Source organism: Camelus dromedarius, chromosome 24 (assembly GCF_036321535.1).
Source record: "Camelus dromedarius isolate mCamDro1 chromosome 24, mCamDro1.pat, whole genome shotgun sequence".
NCBI classification, from domain to species: domain Eukaryota; kingdom Metazoa; phylum Chordata; class Mammalia; order Artiodactyla; family Camelidae; genus Camelus; species Camelus dromedarius.
In genome coordinates, this window is record NC_087459.1 from 16,240,474 (window position 1) to 16,263,186 (window position 22,713).

Below are 22,713 nucleotides of genomic sequence, written 5' to 3' on the forward strand. Positions count from 1 at the left end.
GTAGTCATTTTTTTTTCTTTTGCTGCATTTCTCTGAAACATCTAAACATGCTGTTACTTGCACAATCAAAGCATTAAATATTCTGTTTTATCAGGCCTGAAAGCCCTAATGAGTAGGATGGGACTCATGATAATTCTTCTGGCAATATGCATATAAACTAAGTTAACAGAGGGACATGATTTATGGACGCTTTCTAATCAAAGGATCCCTAAAATCTGGGCACCAACACTTAAAGTTCTTCAGAAAACACAGTTTGACTCAACAGAGGATTTCCAAAGAAAATATCAACACCAAAATAGGAACCACCACATTTCATTCTGAAATCGTTGTGACAGGCTCAAGTAGTACTACTTTTTTCCTCCTTAAACCATCAGAACATCAACAGAGATCTTTTCCAATCATTCTTTGCTTTCTTCAAATAATTTTTTCACATCCATTATTGGTTTATATTCTTCCTTAAAACAAAACCAAGAAAATCACACTGTCTCATTTAAAACCACCAAACACAAAGAATCAGTTAAATAAATAAGATGGAAATCAGAACAAGCCAAATGTGTCACTGAAGACTTGTGTGCCAGACACACAAATGGAGAAAAAGATAAAAGAGCTATTGTCACTTGTAGAAACAAAAATGTAATATGGGGTTTTCTGTTCTCCAAAGTGCAGCATGAAGTGTGGGTGGAGAGAAACACAGAAATCCATAATTAGCCTAACATCAAATCATTTTGGAAAGAGTTGACAACATTTAAATTCCTCATACATAAAAGTATTTAGAGCAAGAGACCTTGATTCCTGGGCTATGATGCCATTTAGGAATCCTTGCAAGGGCTTTGGAATTCAACATCCGTAAGAGAAAATGCTCATCTTCCTCGGGAGCGACAAGGCATTGAGAGGTGCTCCCAAAGAAACACAGCCTGTAACTGAAGTATTACAGAGCTTGTAGTTAAGATCTGGGATAGAGGCGGAACACCAAATTCAAAAGAGGTAACCAATGTACCAAGTGCCATAAAGGAAAAAAAACACCACGATTACCACCTAGACACGGAGAATTGAAGTGGAAAGGAGGGGTGTGCATGGGGGGAGGATGGGGGGGGTAAGGGGGAATGGAAAAAAAAACAATACATTTGTCACCCTGTCTCACTTCCTATACAGGATACAGGCAAAGCCTCCAGCCCCATTACCTCGGGCACAGATGGTTATCGTTTATAGCAAAGGTGCATAGGAAGGCCTCCGGGTCTGAGCCCCTTAATTCCAGGGCTGTTAATGATTAAAGAGAAGGATGGGGGTGGGGAGGGAAATGAGGGCGGAGGGAGCTGTAGATTCACCCACCACCTCCCGCCTGGGCTCCTACCTCACGGCGCTTACCAGGGGCAGAGGAACAGAGTCTGCACCCCACTCCAGGGCAGCTCCGGTCCCCAGATCCCCAGGCCCTGGGTTGAGGGGTGCTGGCGGTGGGGAGGCAGGGACAGTAGGTAAGTTTTCTGAGACCTACGGCTGACACGCCACAGGCTCCCCTCACAGCCTCTTCCTCCAGAGGGACCAGTCCAGACAAGGCGCTGATTTCCACTCCTCCCCTTCCACCCCTCTTTCTCGAAGGTACCCAACCCCCGCCCCTTCATCTCCCAATGCCTCCCCTTTTCCTCAACACCCCCCCTCAAACTCACAGCTGCTCCAGAGGTTCCTCCAGTCAAACCCTTTCTGGAAACGACGGCGGCCCGGCGGGTCCAAACCACCTACCATCCCCGCTCGCGTTTCCAGGCTCTCTACCGCCGCCGCCGCCTCTTCTTCCACCACTGCCGCCGCCTCCTCTTCATCTGCGGCCCACCGGCGGCGGCCGCCCCGAAGCCCCGCCCCCTCCATCGCCTCCTGCATCATCACTTCCGGTAACCCCGCAGGCCGCCCGCTTCAGGAGGCGGAATAGGAGAGGGGCAGGGAGGGAACGAGTGGTTTATTACGTCATGACGTATGCAAAGACGTACGAAGCCGTCGCCAAGTAAGGGCAAAGGCGTAGCGACGCGGAGGGAGGGCTCGGAGAAGATGGGCTGGACCATTTTTTTGGCTAGAATGGGGGGAGGAGAGCGAAAGGAGTAAAGGAGGGGAAAAGGAAAGGAAAAACTTGGCTGTATTGTTGGGTATAAGGCGCGGGGTGGGCTAGAGTTTGAAGTTTAAGGGAGGCTCGCGCCTACACCCGACCTGGGACTAACGCTCCCACAGAGGTCCGCCCGGTGGCGTGGTCCGGCCTGTCCTACCGGACCTGCCCGAGCTCCGTCGGCCGCGGCTCTACTAGGCTCCCGGCGCCGCCTCCTCCCTGCCCGCCGTAGGCTGCGGCGCTTCTGTGGGTGGGGGAAGGCTGGACTGACGCAGAGTGAGTGAGGATGGAGACGCTGACTCCTGGCGCGGGAGACTGGGGGGAAAGGGGTTGGCTCCCCAGGGGCAGGGTGGGGGTGGGGGCGCGACGTTGCTAGGAGACGAGCCTGTGTGACCCCAGCCCCGCGAGGGCGGCTTGGTGTCACCGCCACGGGCCTCGGGAACCTGCCACGGAAGCGGCTCGAGGGCCAGGAAGGGGAGGCCTGGTTTGGGGTCCATCTGGGACTTCTCTGAATCCTTTGGCCCTCCGAATGTGCAAATCCGGGGGCAAGAGGCGTCTAGCTGAGGAAGGTTGACCTAAGGCAGGATACTGAGACTTTATGGAAAATGACGACCAGCTTCTTAATTCTCTTGGTCCGCAAAAGGCGTTGCTCAGTGATTTTTTTATTCGAGTCTGGGAGAAAGTTAAAAAGTAAATCAAAGAAATGCCTCAAAGATAGTAATACCAGGTGAAGTGGTAGAAGATGGGGCAAGAGCCACTCTGAATTGGGTCAGGCTGTTCAGAGGAGGCCAGGTTTTGCAGAAAACCAAGAAAAGAAGGAAGCCAGGGAATGAGCTTTCTAGGTGGAGAAAAGATCCAACAGGAAGGGATCTGAGGAAGGAAACGCCAGGTGCCTGGAGCAGAAAGGAAAGAACTAGAGCCAGCGTGGTCTGTGATGGAGAAGTGGCAGCTTCTGATCAACCAGAGCCTTTTAGCCCAAGGGGAGGGTTTGGCTATTATATTACCGGAGGGTTTTAAGAAGGAGTGACCAGACCTGATTTATATTTTAAGAAAATCATTCTTAGTTACTGCATAGAGAAGTATAGAAGTATTCAGACCTATTAGGAAGCTGTTGCAGTAGGCAGAGGGAGACCTGACAGTGGAAATGGAGAGAATTAAATTCAGAGTTTATACTGCAAGTAGAGCTTGCAGGGCTTACTGCCAAATTGAATGTGAAGTGTATGGGAAAGGAAGAAACCAAGGATGACTTGTAAGAGAAAGCAGTTTGAGAAGACTATTCTTTTGAACATACTAGTTTTGGGATGTCTATTAACCATCCAGGCAAAGATGTGGAGAAGTTAGGTATCTTAAGTCAGGGGAAAACTCAGAGAGATAATAAATGTAGCAGTTTATTTCTAAATCACATAAAAAGAGGATGCAGATGAAGAAGAGGGCCCCTAAACTCTTTGGGAGTCTTTACCTTTGGAGATGATCCAGAGAAGAAAAAGCTAGTAAAGGAGACTTAACACAAACAAGGCCTTAAAAAAGGAGGACCCATAATATCCTAGAATAGTGGGACCTACCCTCATAATCAGCAAGACTCATCCTTAAGGCCTGGCCCAAATCTCTTCCCTCCTTTCCTCTTCCAGTTGGCCATGCTTTGGGACTCCTGCTTAGGTGATTTGTGTTCATTATAGCAAGCCTGACGTTGCTTGTTAATTATTTATAGGTTTGAGACATTCTCACCACTCCCACCCCCAGAACTATTTCTTCTTTGTGCCCTGCTGGCTTCCAGTACAGAGCCTTGCCCATAGGGCCCAACATGTAGGAACACTGTGTCCATAATATATCAACCATGGACTTCAACGGCTTCTGACAAAGGGACATTTGTCCCTGCTGCTGCTGCTGCTACCTCCACCACTAGATATGGTTGATCTTATAAAATAAAGGGTATCAGAAGAATCAGAAGGCCTGGGGTTCAATCCTGGATCTGCTGCGGACTAGCAGAGTGGCCTTGGTTAAGGCCCTTTTCTCTGAGTTTAAGAGGTGGGCCTAGATTACAGATTACAAACTGGCAAGAGATGTTGCCTGCAAACATGGTTTGGTCCACAAATTGATTTAAATTCTTCTTTAAAATTTACTTGCCAACATTTAAAAATTGGATATCAAAACCCATATTTTCAGCTTCATTTGAAAAATGGGACAATCTGGCAATACCAGCCTGAGGTTCCTGCACAATAGTCAGCTGGAGCCGAGGAGAGTCTTCCTTCATTTACCTGCCTGACCCCTGTGGGCATTTGATTTGCAATTGTTGGTCTAAATCTCTGCTGTCAATATGTAGCCACAAGCTCCAGGATATCTAGCCACAAGCTCCACACAGCTATTTGAATTTAAATAAAATTTAAAATGTGGTTCCTCAGATGCATACTTCAGGTAACCAATAGCTGCATGTGGCCAGTGGCTATCCTGTTGGGCAGTGAGAATATAGAATATTTCCATCATTGGAGCACATTCTCTTGGTCAGTATTGGACTGGAGGAACTTGAAGTTACTCTGGGTGCCAATCATGCTGCACATGTAAAGATGGACAGTCATTGCTCCTGCTCTCAAGGAACTTTGTCTAGTAAGGAGCTCCCGTGCCTATGCAGATGAGGAAGGTTGCTCACTGGGTAGTTAGAGGGTACTTGGAAACTGTCGTGAAGGCAGAGACCCTCTGTGCACAGTTAGGGTTATAGATCAAATGGGTGGATTAAGGGTTAGGTGTATCTAATGTTTTAACTAGAGCCCTTTTATCTGTTTCCAATCTGGGTAGTTATGAATGAATGAATGAATGAATGAATGGCAGATTGATCTTTAGCCTTGACCTACTTTTTACTCATTGCCAGCGCGCATGCGCGCACACACGCCCCACACACACACCTCCCCACATCCCCCCCCCCCCCCACTTCTGGTAACTGGTTCTCACCACTTCTGATTGCCCCTTACCTTGTCTTCATCTCATGGAATATGCTGATAAGGAAACAGATACTTCCATTTCTTTTAAGTTGAGGGACTGAAACTTGGTCTCCATTTAGAATTTCTGTACCTGAGGGGGCAAATAGCTGTATATCTCTGAGTTACAATAGCCTGATTGGAAGTGCAACTACAATCTTGTGTGTGCTCCTTTGCTGATATATTTAGAGTGAATGTACTTGCCTTATATGATCTTGTCTGGGATAGTTTAGAAACCTTTGAGACATAAATATTTTTGGTTTTTCCCTATATTCTGAAGATTTCCCATGTTACAGAGCCTAACCTAATTTCTTTTCCTTTAGGTAAGATAAAAATATGATCTACCCTCTCCTCCCTGACCCCTATATGACACACCATATTGTCACTTTCTGTGTAAAAAGATACTGTTTCAGATAATAGCCGTGGTATGATTCAGTACACCACACAAGCAAATCCTGAGATTTGCAAAACAGCGTGTGGTATTATACTTCCCTTTTTGGATTCTGGTAACCCAAAACTGATTCCAGGTCAGGAAACAAGTTCATGCAGTATGTGTGTGGCAGAGGGAGGGGGCACACAGTTGAGCTTGAAGGCTTTTCAGTTTAGGTAAGGATGGTACTGTGTAGGATATGGGTGTACACCAGAAAGCAGGGAAGAGTAAAAGCACGGAAGGATAAGCAAGGAGTAAGAGATAAGGGAAGAAGAATAGGAAGGGAAGCTTGGTCATGCCTTTGGTGTTGGCACCTGCATTGTATTTCCAGTAAGAAGTATGCACTGTGGTCTGAAGATAAGCGATGCCTCCAACAGGGTTATTTACTCATACTGAAGAACAATAGCCCTTTACTATACAGGGATTATTAATGATCAGAGGGAAACAGCTTTAGGAAAATCCATTACTACCACAAAGCAGTAAATTCACCAACAGGCAACACATTTCTTTCCCTCTTCTGCAGACAAAGCTTAGCACAGATAAAAAGAGGCCTCATTGTTCCTCCTTTATTTCCTCCTATTCAGGTAACATTTGCCTTTGTTAACTCCAAATGCTAAGTGATTTAAATGGATTATCATGAACGATCCTTACAGCATCTCTTTGAAGAATGTTCTGTTGTTACCCCATTTAAGAAACTGAGGCTCAGGAAGATTAATAACTTGCCCAAAGCGGTGAAGTCAGGACTCAAACCCAGATTCACTCCACAGCCCACTAGTTCATTGTATTGTATCTTCTATTCCTTACATGTGTGGAAAAACTTTGAATGCCTAAAACCAAGGTAGTCACTCTCTACTCTGCTATCCAAGGCAAGAGAATGTTTGGTTTGGCATTATAGGAACACTTTAATTCCCTGAAGTTTTTCCAAATGACAAAAGCTTTAAATTATGATTTTCTGGGTTGGTTTTGACCCCTAGTCATCTAAGTGCAATGGACCTTATTCCCCTAAAGGATTGTTTTTCAAGAAAATAAGTATCAGAACTCCATTTTGCTATATATTTGGTTTTAAGCTTCCTGAGAACATAGTATATCATTTCAGTCCACTGGGAAAAAACCAAAAAAAACTAATTGGCCTTAAAAGAACTTAAGGGTGAGGGTTATATTATAGCTGTGTATACTGCCCTAGGAAGTGATAAGGCTGCCTCCAGATAACACAAGTCTTCGTTTCTTTATCCTGACACCCACAGTGCCAGTCTTGTAAACATCATTGTGAGGCTTAATTTGTATTTTTAAATGCTCTAGGGTCTTCAGATGGGAATCCTGGTCCAAATACCACTGCATGTATCTCAGGATGAGAATGAAAATTACTGGTGACTATTCTATGTGGGTAATTTTTTTCTTCTAACAAATATATTTCAAGCTCCAACTCTGTGCCAGCCCTAGGAGTGTACTCACTGAGACATGGTCCCAAACTTCCATCTCTTTCCCAGTCCCAAAACACACACAGTGGAGGAAGAAAAGTCAGTCTGGCAGAAAATCACAGTAGAGTACAATGAACATTATGATCGGGATATAGCAGGGATGCTGGCCCAGTGTGAAGAAGGCACCCATCAAAAAGGGATGGAAGCCAAAAGATGAGAATCAGCAGGTAGGCAAAGAGAGGATATTTAAGTTGTGTGAGTTGGGGCCTTCATTTGGCAAAAAGAAGCAGCTCCAGATCTAAGGAGATGGGGCAGCAGGACATGGGCTAGGTCTCCACTGGTACACAATGAACACTTAAGACTGATTTCATTGAGTTTCACAATCTCCACTCTCCCCTGACTCCACCAATAAATATATATATATATCACAAAGTAGTTGGGAGGGAAATTTGACTGCATTACATTGTTTTTTATTATTATTATTTTATTTTATTTTATTTTTTAAATTTACAACTAGGGGCATATCTTTAAAGAACAGGAGTCTCCTTCCACCCGGAGCTTGAAAGTCAGTTAATCTTCCTTGCCTGCTCTGTCCCTTGTTTGTACTGCAACACTTTTTCTTCAGTAGACGGCAAAGCCTCATGGGAGTCCAACATTTGGAATTTTGACATTCCTGAGACCAGAGTCATATTTCTATAAATTTCATCTGAGGAGAGGCAATTTTCATCTCTGCTCTTAAACTTCTAAATGTGCATGCGGGGATGGTCTTTCCAAAGGTGGAGGAAACTGTTTCAAAGTTAGGGAAAACGGTGAAGTGGATGAAATCCCTACTCCTAGCAAATCTCCCACAGGCCTTCTGCAAAGCCCAATCTAGACATGCCAAGTACCTAGACCCTTTCACTATGTTTCACTCTCAACAGCATGTGGAAGGGTGAGTGGGTGGTGCCTTTTTTTCTTTTTCTTTCTCTCTTTTTTTTTTAGGAGCTTGATCACTGCCTATTTCAAGTTCCTATTACTGGCTCCAAAATAAAAACAGGGAAAAGCTTGCAGTCAAGGAAATCATCATCCACCTTTTTTGGCTCTTAATCCCAGCTCTCCTGTCAGTTAGGTGGCATTAGGCAAGACTTCATCTGCAAGACTGGTAGAATCAGAAGTACTTATGATACAGTTTGAAATTCAGCACATTTCAAAAGATGTAAATCAGACCATGATACTACACTTGCTTAAAGCCTACCAATGTCTTCCTTTTGCTCTCAGACTACAAATCAAAAGCTCCTTTCCAAGACCCCCAACCTGTCCACCTGTGGCCTCACTTCCCCCGTCAGCTCTCACTGCATTCACATTGAGGTTGGTTCCCACCTGATAGCCTTTCTTCCTGCTGTTCTTTCTTCCTGCATCACCTTCCCCTGAACTCTTCCAATTAATAGATTCCTTAACACCATCCAACAGAGATCAAATGTCACTGACTACCCAAAAAGAAAATAACCACCACCCCCACTCATATCGTATTACTGTTTCATTCCTTGACAGCACATATCACCATCAGAAATGGTTTTGCTGTGTATCTGCCTCTGCCATTAGGATATGAGCTCTAGAAGGACAGGGACTGTGGCTGCTTGTTTGTCACGGGATGCCTGGAACCACATGTGCCTGGCACATGGGCACTGAAATGAGGGCTGGTGCCTCTTCTATGATGTCAGCTCCCTTTGGCATGTCAGGGACAGGGCTGCTGCCAGGAAACAGAAAGCAGAGCAGTCCAGCCAGTTGCACAGCTGCCTCTAAAGGTACTGGTGTGTAACATCACTACTGAAGAAGGACACTTGGAGGGGAGGGGCAGATGGTATATGGGATACCTTATAAAAGGGTTATTGCAATTTACTCTAAGGTGCAAAAAACATGATCTTGCTCTTTGTAGGAAGGAAACAGAATTGTTTAGTTCCCTTTGTCAACTGGCTAAACTGTTTAAAGCAATCAACAGACATTTCAACCTCATTTACTGAGATTGAGCCACCTATTTAGTGATTTAAAGTTGGGGCTCTGATTTCAGACATCTGGTCTGGTCTGAATCCTGGCTCCACCTCTTACTAGCCCTGTGACCTCACACAAGTTTCTTAACGTCTCTTTGCATCCCGTTCCTCCTTTGTAAAACAGGATAATGTAGTGTCTACCTTATAGAATTGTGATGATTAAGGGAGTTAATATATATATGTAAAGTACCTAGAAAGACTAGCACAGAGTAAGTGCAAAGTAGTTGTAGCTATTGCTATCACTATCACTATCACTGTCATTATCACTATCACTATCACTATCCCTATCACTATCACTATCCCTTTAGTGAGCAAAATGCCATCCCTGCCCTCCAGGAATTCAGACTCTAGGAAGAAAAAGACGATGAAATTGTTAAAGAGCAATAGCTGGCTGTGATAGAAGCAGAGAAAAAGGTGCTCCAGAAAAGCTTGAGAGTGAACTGGTGTCCACGAGCTGGTGTGGCCAGCAGAACACAGGCATTCTAAGTGGAAGGCTCAGCCAGAACAAACACTGTGGCATGACACAGCAGGGTGTCTTAGAGCTGCAACTCTCAATCTTTGGTTTTTCGAGACTCCACATCACAATATTTACTATCATGTACCTATATTTTAAATCAACTTTAAAATTTCTATAATGCATTTATTGAAAGGAAGCTCTGTATCACTACAAAATTGAAATCATTTTCAATCATGAGTTTGATGGGCTATTAAAATACATGAAAAGAATCACACTAAGAAAATAAATATTTTATTGTACTTCAAAAAATTACCTCCCCAACCAATCTTTGGGATGCTTGTTTTAGGGGAAACTTACGACTATGACCTGAGGCCAAAACGCACTAGCAGCAACATTGGCCTTTTCTTAGTGGCACAGGTTGCCCATGGTAGGTGCTTCGTAATGAGTTTTTTCCTGGTACTGTGTTTATACATGAGGTACGATTTTAAGAAAGGATCCTGTTTCCACTCACAGTTCCTCCCAGACATACTTCATATCTCTTATGTTTCCTCATTCTAGGATTTGAGGGTTAAGGAAGTGAAAAGCAGAGTTTGAAGAAATATGGATCTGAGAATAGAAGTTATAAAACTTTAACTATAAGAGTTCTGTAAGAATAGACTATGCAGGCAGTTGCAACTACAGTTCAATGTGGTCCTCTAAACAATTTAATATCCCTGATGTTGCCTATGGGAGAATCCCAGCAGACCCCACTGCATCAGATCAACCCTTGAGACTGGTGAAGAAAGAGAAGAGCTGACACGTCCTTGCGTCAGTAGTGAGAGATCATTAACAGTTTTAGAGGAATAAATGCTGGTTTCAAGCCATTAATTCCATAGGAAGAAAAACTCTTAGGGAAAAGGCACTTTTTCTAAACAAGTTGCTTCCTAGGAACAAAAATATGAACCAAAAGGAAAAAAGCTTCTTAATTTTTTGTTTATATATGGCTGATTTTGCTTCTAGAATCACAGGTTTTGTAACAGCCACTTGTTAATAATATACAATGGAGAATACAGCCTTAGACTCTGTGGAAATCTTTGGGACTTGAGTTTTCTGGGTCACCTGATGTTGAGAGAGAAACCATGTATCTCCCTTTCAGGATTAGTTTTCAAAACACTTAAACATTAAAAAGTTTTGAAAATAGTCCTAGTAAGTAACAATTGTCCTGCTTGTTACCTTAAGTACCCTAATTGCAGGGTTTGTGTATTAGAACATGGTATATGATCAGTTACAGTTTGAAGCTGTGGTTCTTAGGGTAGTAGAAAGAAACAAATGAAAGTCAGACTTTGGAGAAGGTTGCTGCTGTTTTAATATGCCAGACCTCCTTCACTTTGCCCAAGTGTCATGCAGTCAAGGAAGTTTCATCTGTTAGCCCCTCACAGGAACTGACTCATATGAAACCATGGAGTTTTAGGGAAAGCCAGAAATTCAGATCTGTTTCCTTACCAGGAAAATTATCAAGTCATCTGGGGTTTTATTACAATTAACCACAAAGCATGATGATCTCTCTTGGTTTGTATGAGTTCCTTTTAAGCATTTTTTTCCTGTGAGGTATAACAGATGTGAGAATTGCTGTTGAATATAACTTCAGTCCTTTTAACTTCTTAATTGGATGAAGTAGTGGTTTCAAGCTTTCCGTCAAATGACTAAGCCTTGGTTCATTCCTCGTTGCATAAGAAAGGTCACCAGGGTCAGGGTAAGTAGGAGGGCACTCAAACTCAAAAGAGTAATTCTCTGTAAGGTGAATTTCTTTCAAGTACTTAGAATTTCTAGATACACATAGCTTCTTCCAGCTCCCATGCTTTCTTTAGCTGCCCAAATTTCTCATAAGCTTGGGATCACCCCAAAGCGTACAATCTCCATGTACTACCCCTTCCCCTTGGACTGGAAATGAGTCTTGTTCTCAAAGGGCAATGAGCAGCCTACTTCTTGATCCATGTGAACCATATGAGGAAAGTCCGGGACTCATAATAAGATATCCCAGTGCTTGGCCCGGATACTCACTCACCAGATCTGTCCTCGTCTTTCCAGGCTGCTTGCTTTGTTAAAGGCACTACAGTATTCAATCTCCTAAACCTAATTAATAACAATCCTCCAGTAGTGGGATTTCTTTTTCTATCGTCCTTGAATTTCTTTTATTTTTAAAATCATTTTTAATTGAGATATAGTTGATTTACAATTTTATATTAGTTTCAGATATACAACATAGTGATTCAAAATTATTATGGATTTATACTGCATTTAAAATTATTATAAAATATTAACAAGTGACAGACACTACCACAGAGGGCAGTCTCTGATGGACATCTCCTGTGGAGGAATACTCAGTGGCTCCTCTTCCAGCAGAAGCACCCCAGTCCCACCTACCACACACCATGGTTCAGAAACCCATGTGGAAGCCTTTATTCCAATAACAGGGAAACAAACCTGGCCCCTTTCAGGGCTGTGATGAGCAAAGAGGAAGCCCCACTCAACAACTGGGACTGTATAAAAAGATTATGCAGGCAGCTGAAACTACAATATGCTGCCTACAAGAGACCCACTTTAGGGTGAAGGACACATAGATTGAAGGTGAGAGGATGGAAAAAGATATGTCATACAAATGGAAATGACAAGAAAGAGGGGGTAGCAATCTTCATATCAGACAAAACTGACTTTAAAACAAAGGCCATAAAGAAAGATAAAGGACAGTATATAATGATAAAAGGAACAATACAAGAAGAGGACATTAACTCATTAACTCCTCAACAGAGGAGGACCTAAATATATAAAACAAATACTAACAGACATAAAGGGAGAAATTGATGGAACACAATAATAGTCAGAGACTTTAACACCCTACTAACATCATTGGACAGATCGTCCAGATAAAAAAATCAACAACGCAATGGAGATACTAAATGACACACAGAACAGTTAATTGACATTTTTAGGATATTACATCCCAAAAAAGCAGAATATACATTCTTTTCAATGGCAGGTTCTCTAGGATGGATTCCCTTCTCTTTATTGGTGTGTGTACTATTCTAGATTTTGGGTTGTGGTTACCGTGAGATTTATATATAGTAATCTATCTATATATCTATTACGGTTTTTTTTTAAGTTACTGATCTCTTATTTGCAGATGCATTTAACCACCCTGCATGTTTACTCCCCACCCCTCATGATTACTGTTTTTGACACCACATTTTACATCTTTTTGCTCTGTGTATCCCTTACCTACTTATTACAGATACGGATGATTTTATTGCTTTCGTCTTTTAACCTTCCTCCTAGCTTTGTACATGGCTGACTTACTGCCTTTACTGTATATTTACCTTCACATATGAGCTTTTTCCTTTTATAATTTTCATGTTTCTAGTTGTGGCCTTTTCTTTTTGACGTACCACAGTCCCTTCAGCGTTTCTTGTAAAGATGTTTTGGTTGTTTTGGTTGTGCTGACCTCTTTTAGCTTTTGCTTGTCTGTAAAACTTTTGACCTTTCCATCAAATCTGAATAAAAGCCTTGCCAGGTATCGTATTCTTGGTTGTAGGTTTTCCCTTTTCATCGGTCTAAGTGCACTATGCCTCTCCTTTCTGGCCAGCAGAGTTTCTACTGAAAAGTCAGCAGATGGCCTTACATTAGGCCCCTTGTATATAACTTGTTGCTTTTCCCTTGCTGCTTTTAATATTCCCTCCCTATCTTTAATTTTTGTCATTTTAATTACAATGTATCTCGCTGTGATCCTCCTTGTGTTGATCCTATTTGGGACTCTCTGTGCTTCCTATACCTGGATGTCTATTTTCTTTCCCAAGTTAGGGAAATTTTCAGCTATTATGTCTTCAGTTATGTTCTATGCCCCCTTTTCTCTCTCTTCTTTTAGGACACCTATGCTGTGACTGTTAGAACACTTGGTATTTTCCTGGATGTTTCTGCATACTTGTGTGTGGGCAGCGTCCTGAGCCCCCTAATGGACAGGGCCATGTCAGGGAGTCTTAAGGCAGCCTGCCTGCGGGTTTGTGGCTATGTCCCTGCCTACTGAGGTGCTTGGCCTGAGGCATCCCAGTGCTAGAGTGGACCGGCTAGTGGGTGGGGCCAGGGCCAGGTGCTAATAAGCTAGAGGGAGGGTTCCAAAATGATGCTTGCCAGCACTACTGTCCGTGTGGTAGAATGAACTCCCCCAAACGGCTGCCATTACTGTCTGTGTCTCCAGCATGAGCTCCAGTTGCCTCCTGCCTCTCTGGGAGACTCCAAGATCAGGAGGTGGGTGTCACCCAGGCTCCTTTCAAAGTACCACTTCTGCCCTACGTCCCAAATCCTGTGAGATTTTGCATGCTCCCTTTAAGAGTGGATTCTCTATACTCCACAGCCCTCTAGGTCTCTGAAAAGGAAGCCCCGCTAGCCTTCAAAGCCCAATGTTCCGGGGGCTCATCTTCCTGGTGCCAGGCCCCCGGCCTGGTAGCCCAGTGTGGGGCTCAGACCCATTGCTCCTTGAAGACAAGCCCTGCAGCTGTAATTATCCTCCTTATATCTTTGTTGTAGAACATCTTTTCTGCTAGATTCTGGTCTTTTTCAACAATAGGTGTAATTTTTTTTATGGTATTTTAATGCATATTTTTATTTATTTATTTTTTAGGTGGAGGGAGGTAATTAGTTTTATTTGTGTTTAGAGGAGGTATTGGGGATTGAACCCAGGACCTCGTGCATGCTAAGCATGCACTTTACCGCTTGAGCTACACCCTCCCCTCAATAGGTGTAATTTTTGTGTGTCCCTGAGAGGACGTGAGCTCAGAGTTTTCCTGCTCCACCATCTTGGCCAATCTACCTGAATGTCTTTTAGACATACAAGTAAATAGTAAAGAAATAGACTGAAGTTTTTGCATAAGTAAAAAAATAAAATAAAAAGAAGAAAAGAAAAGGAAAAGAAAACACCCAGTGTCCATCAGCAGGAGAACAGACAGGCGTGTTGGGATATGTTCATGCAGTGGACTGAACTGCAGTAGTGAGCATACAGGAACTAAAGCTACCTGTAACAACAGGGATGAATCGTACAAATATGGGTGAAAAAAAAGCCAGGTGTAATAGGACATAATAAAGGACATAATACCCCATATATATACATTTTTTTAACTTGCTAAGCAATACTTTATAAAGTTAAGTGTAAAGATGCATGTGAGAAAGATAAACAACAAATTCAGGATAGTGGTTCCTTCTAAGAGAGAGGAGGGGGAGTTTGATTTGGAAGGGATACGATGGAAATTTCAACTGTGTACATAATTTATTCTTTCAGGTTCTTTGTGTATGTATGGCTGTTAATTATATTACTATCTATATCTTTTTATATATCTGAAATATTTTATAATAAAAATAACTTTAAAATAATAGGAATTTAAGTTTTAAAAATACAGTTGGCTTCAGGGAATATACTTGAGTTGGTTTCCTTAGCCATGTCCTCTGAAATTAAAACTGATGTTTCAGAGTAAAAACCCAGAGGGAGCCACGAGATCGTTAGTCATCAGAAAGATTTTCAGTTGTGCTTATTTTACAGTTCTCATGTGGACAACAAAGTAGACAAACCATTTTGAGAAATATTTTCAACAAGGTTATGATGAACTGAAAAGACATTGCCACCTGACAGTCTCTGGCTGGAACTGAGCCTACAGACTCACTATATTTGGCCATCTGGTACTCAGCATTTCTGAAAATAATAAACTGCCATCTTTTCTGAAATTTCATATTTTAAAAATCTGGATTACCACCTATTGTCAAGCTTTCAGGAAATCTGTCATTCTTAGGCCCTCAATTCTACATGGCAGTCACTAGCTGGGGCTGAGTAGTGACTGTCCTCTTTCAAGGGGACACATCCTCTCCAGTTGACCACTGTCCCCACCCAGCCAGGTTCCTTCATTTTGTTACCTGTCAGGCCCCAGAGGCACCTGAGTTTGCAGTCTCTGCATTAAACTCAAGTTCTCACTCAACTAGAGAATTCAGTTATTCAAAATGTTCCTTCTCCTAGGCACATAGGTTAGTATTCTTTTACCAGAATACACACTAAAAGCATCATTCCTAAGATATTCTGGAAAATAATTTACTGGTTTAAAGAACAGTAAATATGAATTTTGATTTTGTTATGTTCATAAAACTGGCCATCATGACAAACAGCACGATTGAGCAACCCACCACCATGGGATGATGTGCAAGGCCGGCGAGGAGATTGCTGGTATGCCAACAACACCGTTCTGGCAATGCTACCAAACAGATCTGTTGAGAAAGAGCAGTTATTTCTAGTCTAATTAAAGGGCTTAACTAAAAAAAAAAAAACAAAAACAGACATCTGCTTGACTACCTACTGTCAAATTGAATTTTTATGCAAATTTTCCCTCTTCTATTTTGGTGGGTCAGAAGATGACAACAGCAACTCGACAAGAAGTCCTTGGCCTGTACCGCAGAATTTTCAGGCTTGCGAGGAAGTGGCAGGCTGCGTCAGGGCAGATGGAAGACACTATTAAAGAAAAACAGTACATATTAAACGAAGCCAGAACGCTGTTCCAGAAAAACAAAAATGTAAGTAGGCCCCAGTTGGAGATTGCAAGGAGGAGAGCAATTTCTTGTGGTGTCTGTTCATTTCTTTTCTGTCCTCAAGTTGAGAGGACTGAGGAGCACAAATGGCTGGCTTGCCCAACCACTTAAAAGCAGAGCCCACCCCGGGTGTCTCTCTTCACTCATTTCAGGTCTCAGTCCAGCTGGTGAGTGACTCAGCGTCCTCAGAAGACCCCATGAGCCAGGTGACATGGGTCAAGCCAATGAGAGTTTTCAGGGTAGGATTGGTTCCCCATACACTGTGCCTGTTGCTGACCACTCCCACAGGAGGTGTGCAGTTAATTTTTTTTTTTTAAGTTCATAAGCTATTCAGAGCCTCCAGTTCAGAGGGGAGGGAATAGACTTAAGATGCAGGCTTCCCTTCATAACTTAGATTTGAACTCCAGCCTCTTTGGCTAGCAGAGTGGCTTTGCCAACTGGAACCACAGAATTGGGTCAAATAGTGCCTCCATTAGTTAGTTGAATGGAAGTGCACATCCAGACACTAGGGAGCCAAAAGCCATTTCTAAGAGGCTTGATTTGACACATCCCAATAAACCATAAAGCATTATTAGCTGTCAGCTCCTTAGGAAGGCTGCCTGGCCCTAAGCATAGAAAGAGGTTTTCGGCTCCTGACTTTTCTTGCATCTTTCCTATTGATCCCATGGATTCAGTGCTATCACTGTTCCCCTTCATGAAACCTCCTGACAGTGCTACTCTTTTTACTTTCCCTTCTCTGACCCCTGTCTCTATCTCCTTTTAGGCCCTGTCTTCTCTGCATACTCTCCCGTCAGCTGTAGGGGTCCTCTGAAGGTTAGCCCTTTGCACTGAGGCCCAAAGACCATGCAACCACTGTATGGTTCCAGCTCCCGTATCCAGCTGACCTCTCATCAGCCACCTGCAGGAACTCACCACAGGCATAATGGCCCAAAGCAGAACTTATCTTTCCACATGAAACCTCCCCTCCCCAGCTTGCCCGTTTCTGTCATAGCTCCTGTCACTACTTTGTGACCCTTTGCTCTCATTCTTCATTCAACAGATATTTGAGTGCCTACCATATTCCAAACACTGGGCTGGACATCAGGGATATAAATGAGCAAAACCAAGACAGGGTCCCTCAAAGGTGTTTCAGAGTTAGATGGAAAGAAATGTAAAATTACAATTGGGTGAGTGCTAGCTACACCAGGAACCCTCCCAATATACTTCCCTTCTCGAATCCCTGAAGCCCCTCTGCTTTTAATACCACACGACACGTGAAGCTCCTTTCCACATTTCTGACCCTCCTCCAGCTTCTCCAGACGTTTTCTGCCCTTAGCATAGACCACACGTACTCCATCAGAGTGTCTATGTACCCCCTGAGGTCCTGAACAGTCCTTTGAGGAATAGAAATAACATATTGTAAGTGCTGTTTCTTTCTAGTTTTGTTGCATCGTTTAAAATGTTTATTTTGTATATATTTATAAAGGAATTATTAATACATTTAATGAACTTATAAATACATATATGAGAGCTAAGGGCTCAGAAGTTTTTTATTGAAAGGAGTAGATGATTAAAAAGTTTGCAAACCATTGACCTACACCTGCCCCTAATTAGCTGGTCATGTTCTTTTTTTTTTTTTTTTTTTTTTTTCTTGTTTCATTTATGTTGGTGTGGTCTCTCTAACCAGACTGTCTATTCCTTGAGCACACAGACAACGTCTTATACTTTTCTAGTACATCCCATGGGCCCTGCCTTGTCGCTGTCACTAAATTAATGAGCATTTACAAATACTTTGATTCAGTTGACCTCCTCCAAGGAGTCAACCTCAAGTTCTCTGCCCTCACCCAACCCCATGAGGGCCAGCCATTCTGAATTTTTATATATTAGTCCGTATACCATGGTAACCTTTCTATAGCTTCATGTACCAGTTGTTCTGCCCAGGTAATACCCTTGATCATTGAAGGCTTCAAAACTTGGCCTCAGAGTGTCCAGCCTTGGTGCTGGGGATATCATAGTAGTATGTACCCAGTAAACCTTTGCAGGTTCACTCACGTAAGGACTGCTTAAGACCCTTTGGGTTTTCAGTTAAGGCAATAATAAATCCTTCATTTGCCTCTGCTTGAATTGGCCCATTGTGGTATGAGCCAGAAGGAGGTGTGTGTGCCAGTGATGGTACCCGAGTGAGATCATTCTGTTGTGGTAGGGGAGGTACATGGGTTTTTAATTTTAAGATATATACTTGTTTTACCATGTAGTAGAAAGAAAATAGAATATCAGACAATTTTGCAAATACTATGCTTAGGAGAGAGTCTATTTAAAGAAAAAAGTTCAATATTAGTATAGGTAGTGTGTGGATAGGGCAAAATCATGCAGGCAGCCTCTAAAGGACTGAATTTGGGGAACTCTAACCCAGCTTGTGCAGATGGACAGCTGGAGCCCCAGAAGCCATCAGCCTCCTTACCCATATCTTTATTAAGGGCTTCTTTCTCCCTAATCCCTCATACAGACATAAGTAGTCTCTTGTAACCTTGCTTGCTGTGAGAGCTTAATAATAATTCAAAAGTATCTCATTTATTTCTCTGAATCCTAATGGGCAAATGGGAACATGGAAATCTATTCCCAAGGTGGACATCAGAGCAATAGCTTTTGAGAAACACAGAGGTCAGAGAGCTGAGCCTTTGCCCCAAGGGACTCAGCTGTGATTCTGTGTGTTGTAGTTCCTGGAACTTTTCTCTGCTCCAGGAGGTACCATAGGACAGGAACGCCCTTGGAATTTCCAACCCGCACTGGCCCAGACTTCCCTGTGGGTGACATCCAGGGCTGATGCAACCTCAGCTCTGCTCTGAGGCACACTTGTAAACTCTTAGCAGAACCACGTGTTGACTCATTTTCTAACCTTGGAATGAAAGTGTTTCTCCCCATCTCCTCCCTGGCTTTCTGTTTTTCAGAATGAGCTTTTCATTTCTTTACTTGAAACTGGACTACCACGATTTGGCTGTTTTGGAATTTCAGAAGTCGTTTCTTCAACCCTCGCTAATGAGAAAGACAGTTTACAGTTCAAAATAAAAAGTGGATCATTCTTCAATATCTTACTCAAGGAGTTTCTAGACAGCACTTGCGGAAGCAATTGGGTTACCTGAAAGTCTGAGCCACATGGGGAGAGTGTAAAGATGCACTCTTATTCATTGTTGGCAGGGATATAATTTATAGATCGTTCCTGGGAATATAAATTGGTACAACCTCTTATAGGTAATTTGAATCTCCAGGGAAAATCTGTGTGAATTAAAAATGCATGGACCCTTTGACCTAGCTGTCCTCTCTTTAGGAAATTACCTTTTTCATATATTTGCATGTGAGCCAAAAAGCTTTTAGGAGGGATCCATTGTTTATGATGGCAAAGATTGGGAATAACCTAAATGTCCATTAGTAGAAGATTGATTAAATTCTAAAACACCCTTATGTTGGAATTTTGTGCAGCTATTAAAGAGAACGGGGCATCTCTGAATGTATAAATGTAGGAGCTTCACATTGTTAGTGAAAAAGCAAGGTTCAGCACAAAATGAGCTGTAATTTTGATAAGAAAACATACTAAGTCTACAGAGGTGTACGTATATATATGTAGAATATCCACAGAAGGACAAACAGGAAGCTTCTAATAATTGTTGTCTCTGAGAAGGGGAACTGGGAGGCAGGAGGAAGATGGAGACTTTGTTTCACATTGTCCTTTTGTATTATTTGAGTTATTTTTACCATGTTGCTTGCATTACCTACCCTCAATAATTTTTAGAAGTTTAATCCACAATAAATTTTATATTAAATTGCTTTTGATTTTTCAGAGTATCAATATTTAATTTACTGGCTGGTAAACTGAAAAAGTATAAGAAAATGTACACCTATACTTCATGTGGCACTGAAAAGATGCTAACAGCTCCACCTGTTTCCCCGTTTTAATAGCTTACAGACGCAGACCTGATTAAACAGTGTATAGATGAATGTACAGCCAGGATTGAAATTGGACTACATTACCAGATTCCTTATCCAAGACCAGTAAGTGTGACTCCAGTTAACATGCGGTGTGTACTTACTTATCCTTGTCAACCCAGTTATTTCCAAGAATGTGTACCAAGAAGGCTAGTGTTTGCTGAAACGTCTACGGCTGCTGTAGGAGGCATGTTGGAAATAAGGTATCCTTGCATGGCCACCGGCCCATCACAAAATGTCAGTGAATGCCTGATTCCACCTATTCATACGACTTTCCCACGTACGGAAGGGAAAGCCAGCTCACATTTATATAGCTTTCTCTTCTGACTTTCACCTTCTTTATGGAAATATTTTTATTTTCCTTATACAGGCGTACTGTTAATAAAAGAATAAAATTCAAATCTTAAAGGAATAGGTAAGGTAGAAAGTGAAAACTGCCAAAAATTCTCACCCTGTGGAAATGACCACTATATAACTGTTAAGTTGGACCATATGAAAGTGCCAGTATTCTACTCTTGACCTGCAAAAACAGCAATTTTATATTGCATTGGTTCTACCTAATAGTTTGGTAATACATCCTTTTGTTCTTTTTTCCTATACTCACGTACATGCACTTTCTTTACTTAAAGTGCATGGGACCCTAGGCACACTGTTCATTGACTGTTTTATTTCCTCTTTTCAGGGTATCTCTGCTTCCATCTTATGAAGTGGTTGCGTTGTATCCTATTGTAAGAATGTGCCACAATTTAACCAGCACCCTTTCAGTGGACATGTATGTTGGTCCCAATTTTCCACTATGCACAGATCATCTTTGTGCACACACTTTTTACCTCACCTTCAGTGGACTCTCATCTCACTGTGTGATCTGTGGCTTTTCCTCCGTGTAGGAAATACGGCCAAGAAGAGCACAATCAGACAGATCTGGGTTCAAATCCTGGTTCCACCACTTAATGTATAACCTTGAGCAAGTTTTTTTTTAACCTTCTGAGCCTCCATTTTCTCATACATAAATGTCAGAGTAATAATTCCCTATGATATTATATTGAGGAATAATGTGTCAGGACTATAAGGACTAGTAAGTCAGAACAGATTTAGCACTCAGCAGAAAGCATGGTTCTTAGTAAATCTTCAGTGAAATTTAAGCTGCTGCAATAATGATCATTTTTAATATTATAATTATTCTTATTACTCAGATTCATCTGCCTCCTCTGGGCCTTACCCCACTACGAGGCCGGGGACTTCGAAGCCAGGAGAAATTGAGGAAGCTTTCCAAACCAATATATCTCAAGTCTCACGATGAGGTTTCCTAACCCAGAAGAAAGTTTATTTCTGAGGATGATGAGCCAGCGAGGCCTTGCATGTAAACCAGATAACAAAATCCTTCCTGATTAAAAGCAAAAAACCCAAGTATCTTCTTAAAACTTCCAAAGCACTGCTGCTCATCCCATGATGTGTTCTCACACACCCCTACAGTTTTTCAGGGTCTTGCTGCCTGAGTGGACACCAACCCTCGAGGTCATGGACCTCGCCTCCTCCCTGAAGCATCACTTGGAAACAAGACTAAGGCCAGTGGAGAGAAGACTGAGGGGTGACTCTTCATGGGAATGCCGCTCACCAGACATGCAAGCTGGCATGAATAAAGTAGCCAGTTGCTAGGAATTCTCCTGGATACTATAAAACTATATACTACCCTCAGAATATTTTTAACTTTTTTTTTTTTCCAAGTTATAGATTTGCTTAAAAGTGGGCTTTTTGTGTGTGCTTTGTTATCTTTGGGCACTTCCAATTTCCAGATAAACTCCCCTTTAAAAATACATCATTGGATCAATCAGAGTTTTTCATGGAAATTTTATATGGGACCTCTCCCTACCCTCAACATACACATACGCGAAAGTGCATGAATTAAATGCATTAGTTTACTTTATCTAAAAACCCGTGATTACTTTGTGTACACTTAGGATCAGAAAGGCTCACTAGAAATTCTTACTGCATTCATTATGAGAATTTTACCTTAACATAATTACGAAGTACTACGGCTAAGCTGGCTTTCAAATTATGTCTAAACAGAAATGGGACAAGTAGAGATTAAAACACTAATGACTTATAATGAAAAAGAATATGAAAACGAATATATGTATGTATATGTATTACTGAAACCTTATGCTGTACACCAGAATTTGATACCTTGTAACTGACTGTCCTTCAATTAAAAAACAAAAACACAAAGGACTTCTACCCCTGCATGTGTGGATAAGGCGAGATAACTATGGCAGGTCATTTGTACATCTGTGTCATTCCCTCTTACCTCCACAGAGGACAGGCATCACCAGTAAAGACAAATCTCTATTGATTCTGGTCTCTCTGTACTGTTTTCCAAAACAGCCTTGTGATCCTCAGAAGCGGCAGTTGATAACTTCCTGCCCACACCTAGATTTAGGATTCCCTTGTCACACAGATATTCAATCCAAAATACACATATTTCAATTTCAAAACATTTTCTTGTGAGCAGGAGCATACTTTTTCACGGTCAGGTGAGTAACAATTGCAGGGTTTGGTGATGACATGGAGAACAAATAAAATACTGTGTCAGTAAAGAAATAGCATGTGCATATTTAACACAAATGCAGTTACAGGCCTTTGGTGAAGAGAAAAAAATTTAAATGTGCTGGCAGACATGCTGGCCACTCCATGGCCATTCAGTACATACCCCAGCCTCACCTGAATTAGGAGACATCAGTCTGCTGTTCCATCAAGTCACTCTTCCATCTG

The 22,713-nt window shown here is 42.1% G+C and overlaps 2 protein-coding genes across 17 annotated transcripts in view; one reads left to right on the top strand and one right to left on the bottom strand.

The window, feature by feature from the left end:
- Positions 1-1,855, bottom strand: part of DCUN1D3 (defective in cullin neddylation 1 domain containing 3) — a 35,862-nt gene extending 34,007 nt beyond the window's left edge. For 3 of the 8 annotated variants that reach the window (XM_031433097.2, XM_031433096.2, XM_064478496.1), the window contains exon 1: positions 1,665-1,827. The gene's annotated coding sequence lies outside the window, so the exon portion shown is untranslated. Of the gene's footprint in view, positions 1-1,664 lie in introns of all 8 variants that reach the window. The other 5 variants (XM_064478498.1, XM_064478497.1, XM_031433098.2 and 2 more) reach the window with 4 other exon arrangements.
- LYRM1 (LYR motif containing 1) lies at positions 1,318-22,295 on the top strand. Of its 9 annotated transcripts, none has more exons than XM_010982553.3 (6): positions 2,057-2,365; positions 13,619-13,668; positions 15,808-15,969; positions 16,137-16,223; positions 19,918-20,010; positions 21,138-22,295. In XM_010982553.3, the coding sequence occupies exons 3-6, from the start codon at positions 15,811-15,813 to the stop codon at positions 21,252-21,254; spliced, it is 456 nt and encodes a 151-aa protein (XP_010980855.1). In that variant the 5' UTR covers positions 2,057-2,365; positions 13,619-13,668; positions 15,808-15,810; the 3' UTR covers positions 21,255-22,295. The 9 variants fall into 9 exon arrangements, with proteins under 9 accessions (XP_010980856.1, XP_031288964.1, XP_010980855.1 ...); XM_031433103.2 differs by having other exon boundaries at positions 15,811-15,969; XM_010982554.3 differs by lacking the exons at positions 2,057-2,365; positions 13,619-13,668 and adding an exon at positions 1,318-1,472.
- The last annotated feature ends 418 nt before the right edge of the window (positions 22,296-22,713 follow it).

Coding starts and splice junctions, on each gene's coding strand:
- LYRM1 (XM_010982554.3), top strand. CDS start 15,811: ATGACAACAGCAACTCGACAAGAAGTCCTTGGCCTGTACCGCAGAATT. Junction 16,224..19,917: donor AGCCAATGAGAGTTTTCAGG/GTAGGATTGGTT, acceptor CCGTTTTAATAG/CTTACAGACGCAGACCTGAT. Junction 20,011..21,137: donor AGATTCCTTATCCAAGACCA/GTAAGTGTGACT, acceptor CTTATTACTCAG/ATTCATCTGCCTCCTCTGGG.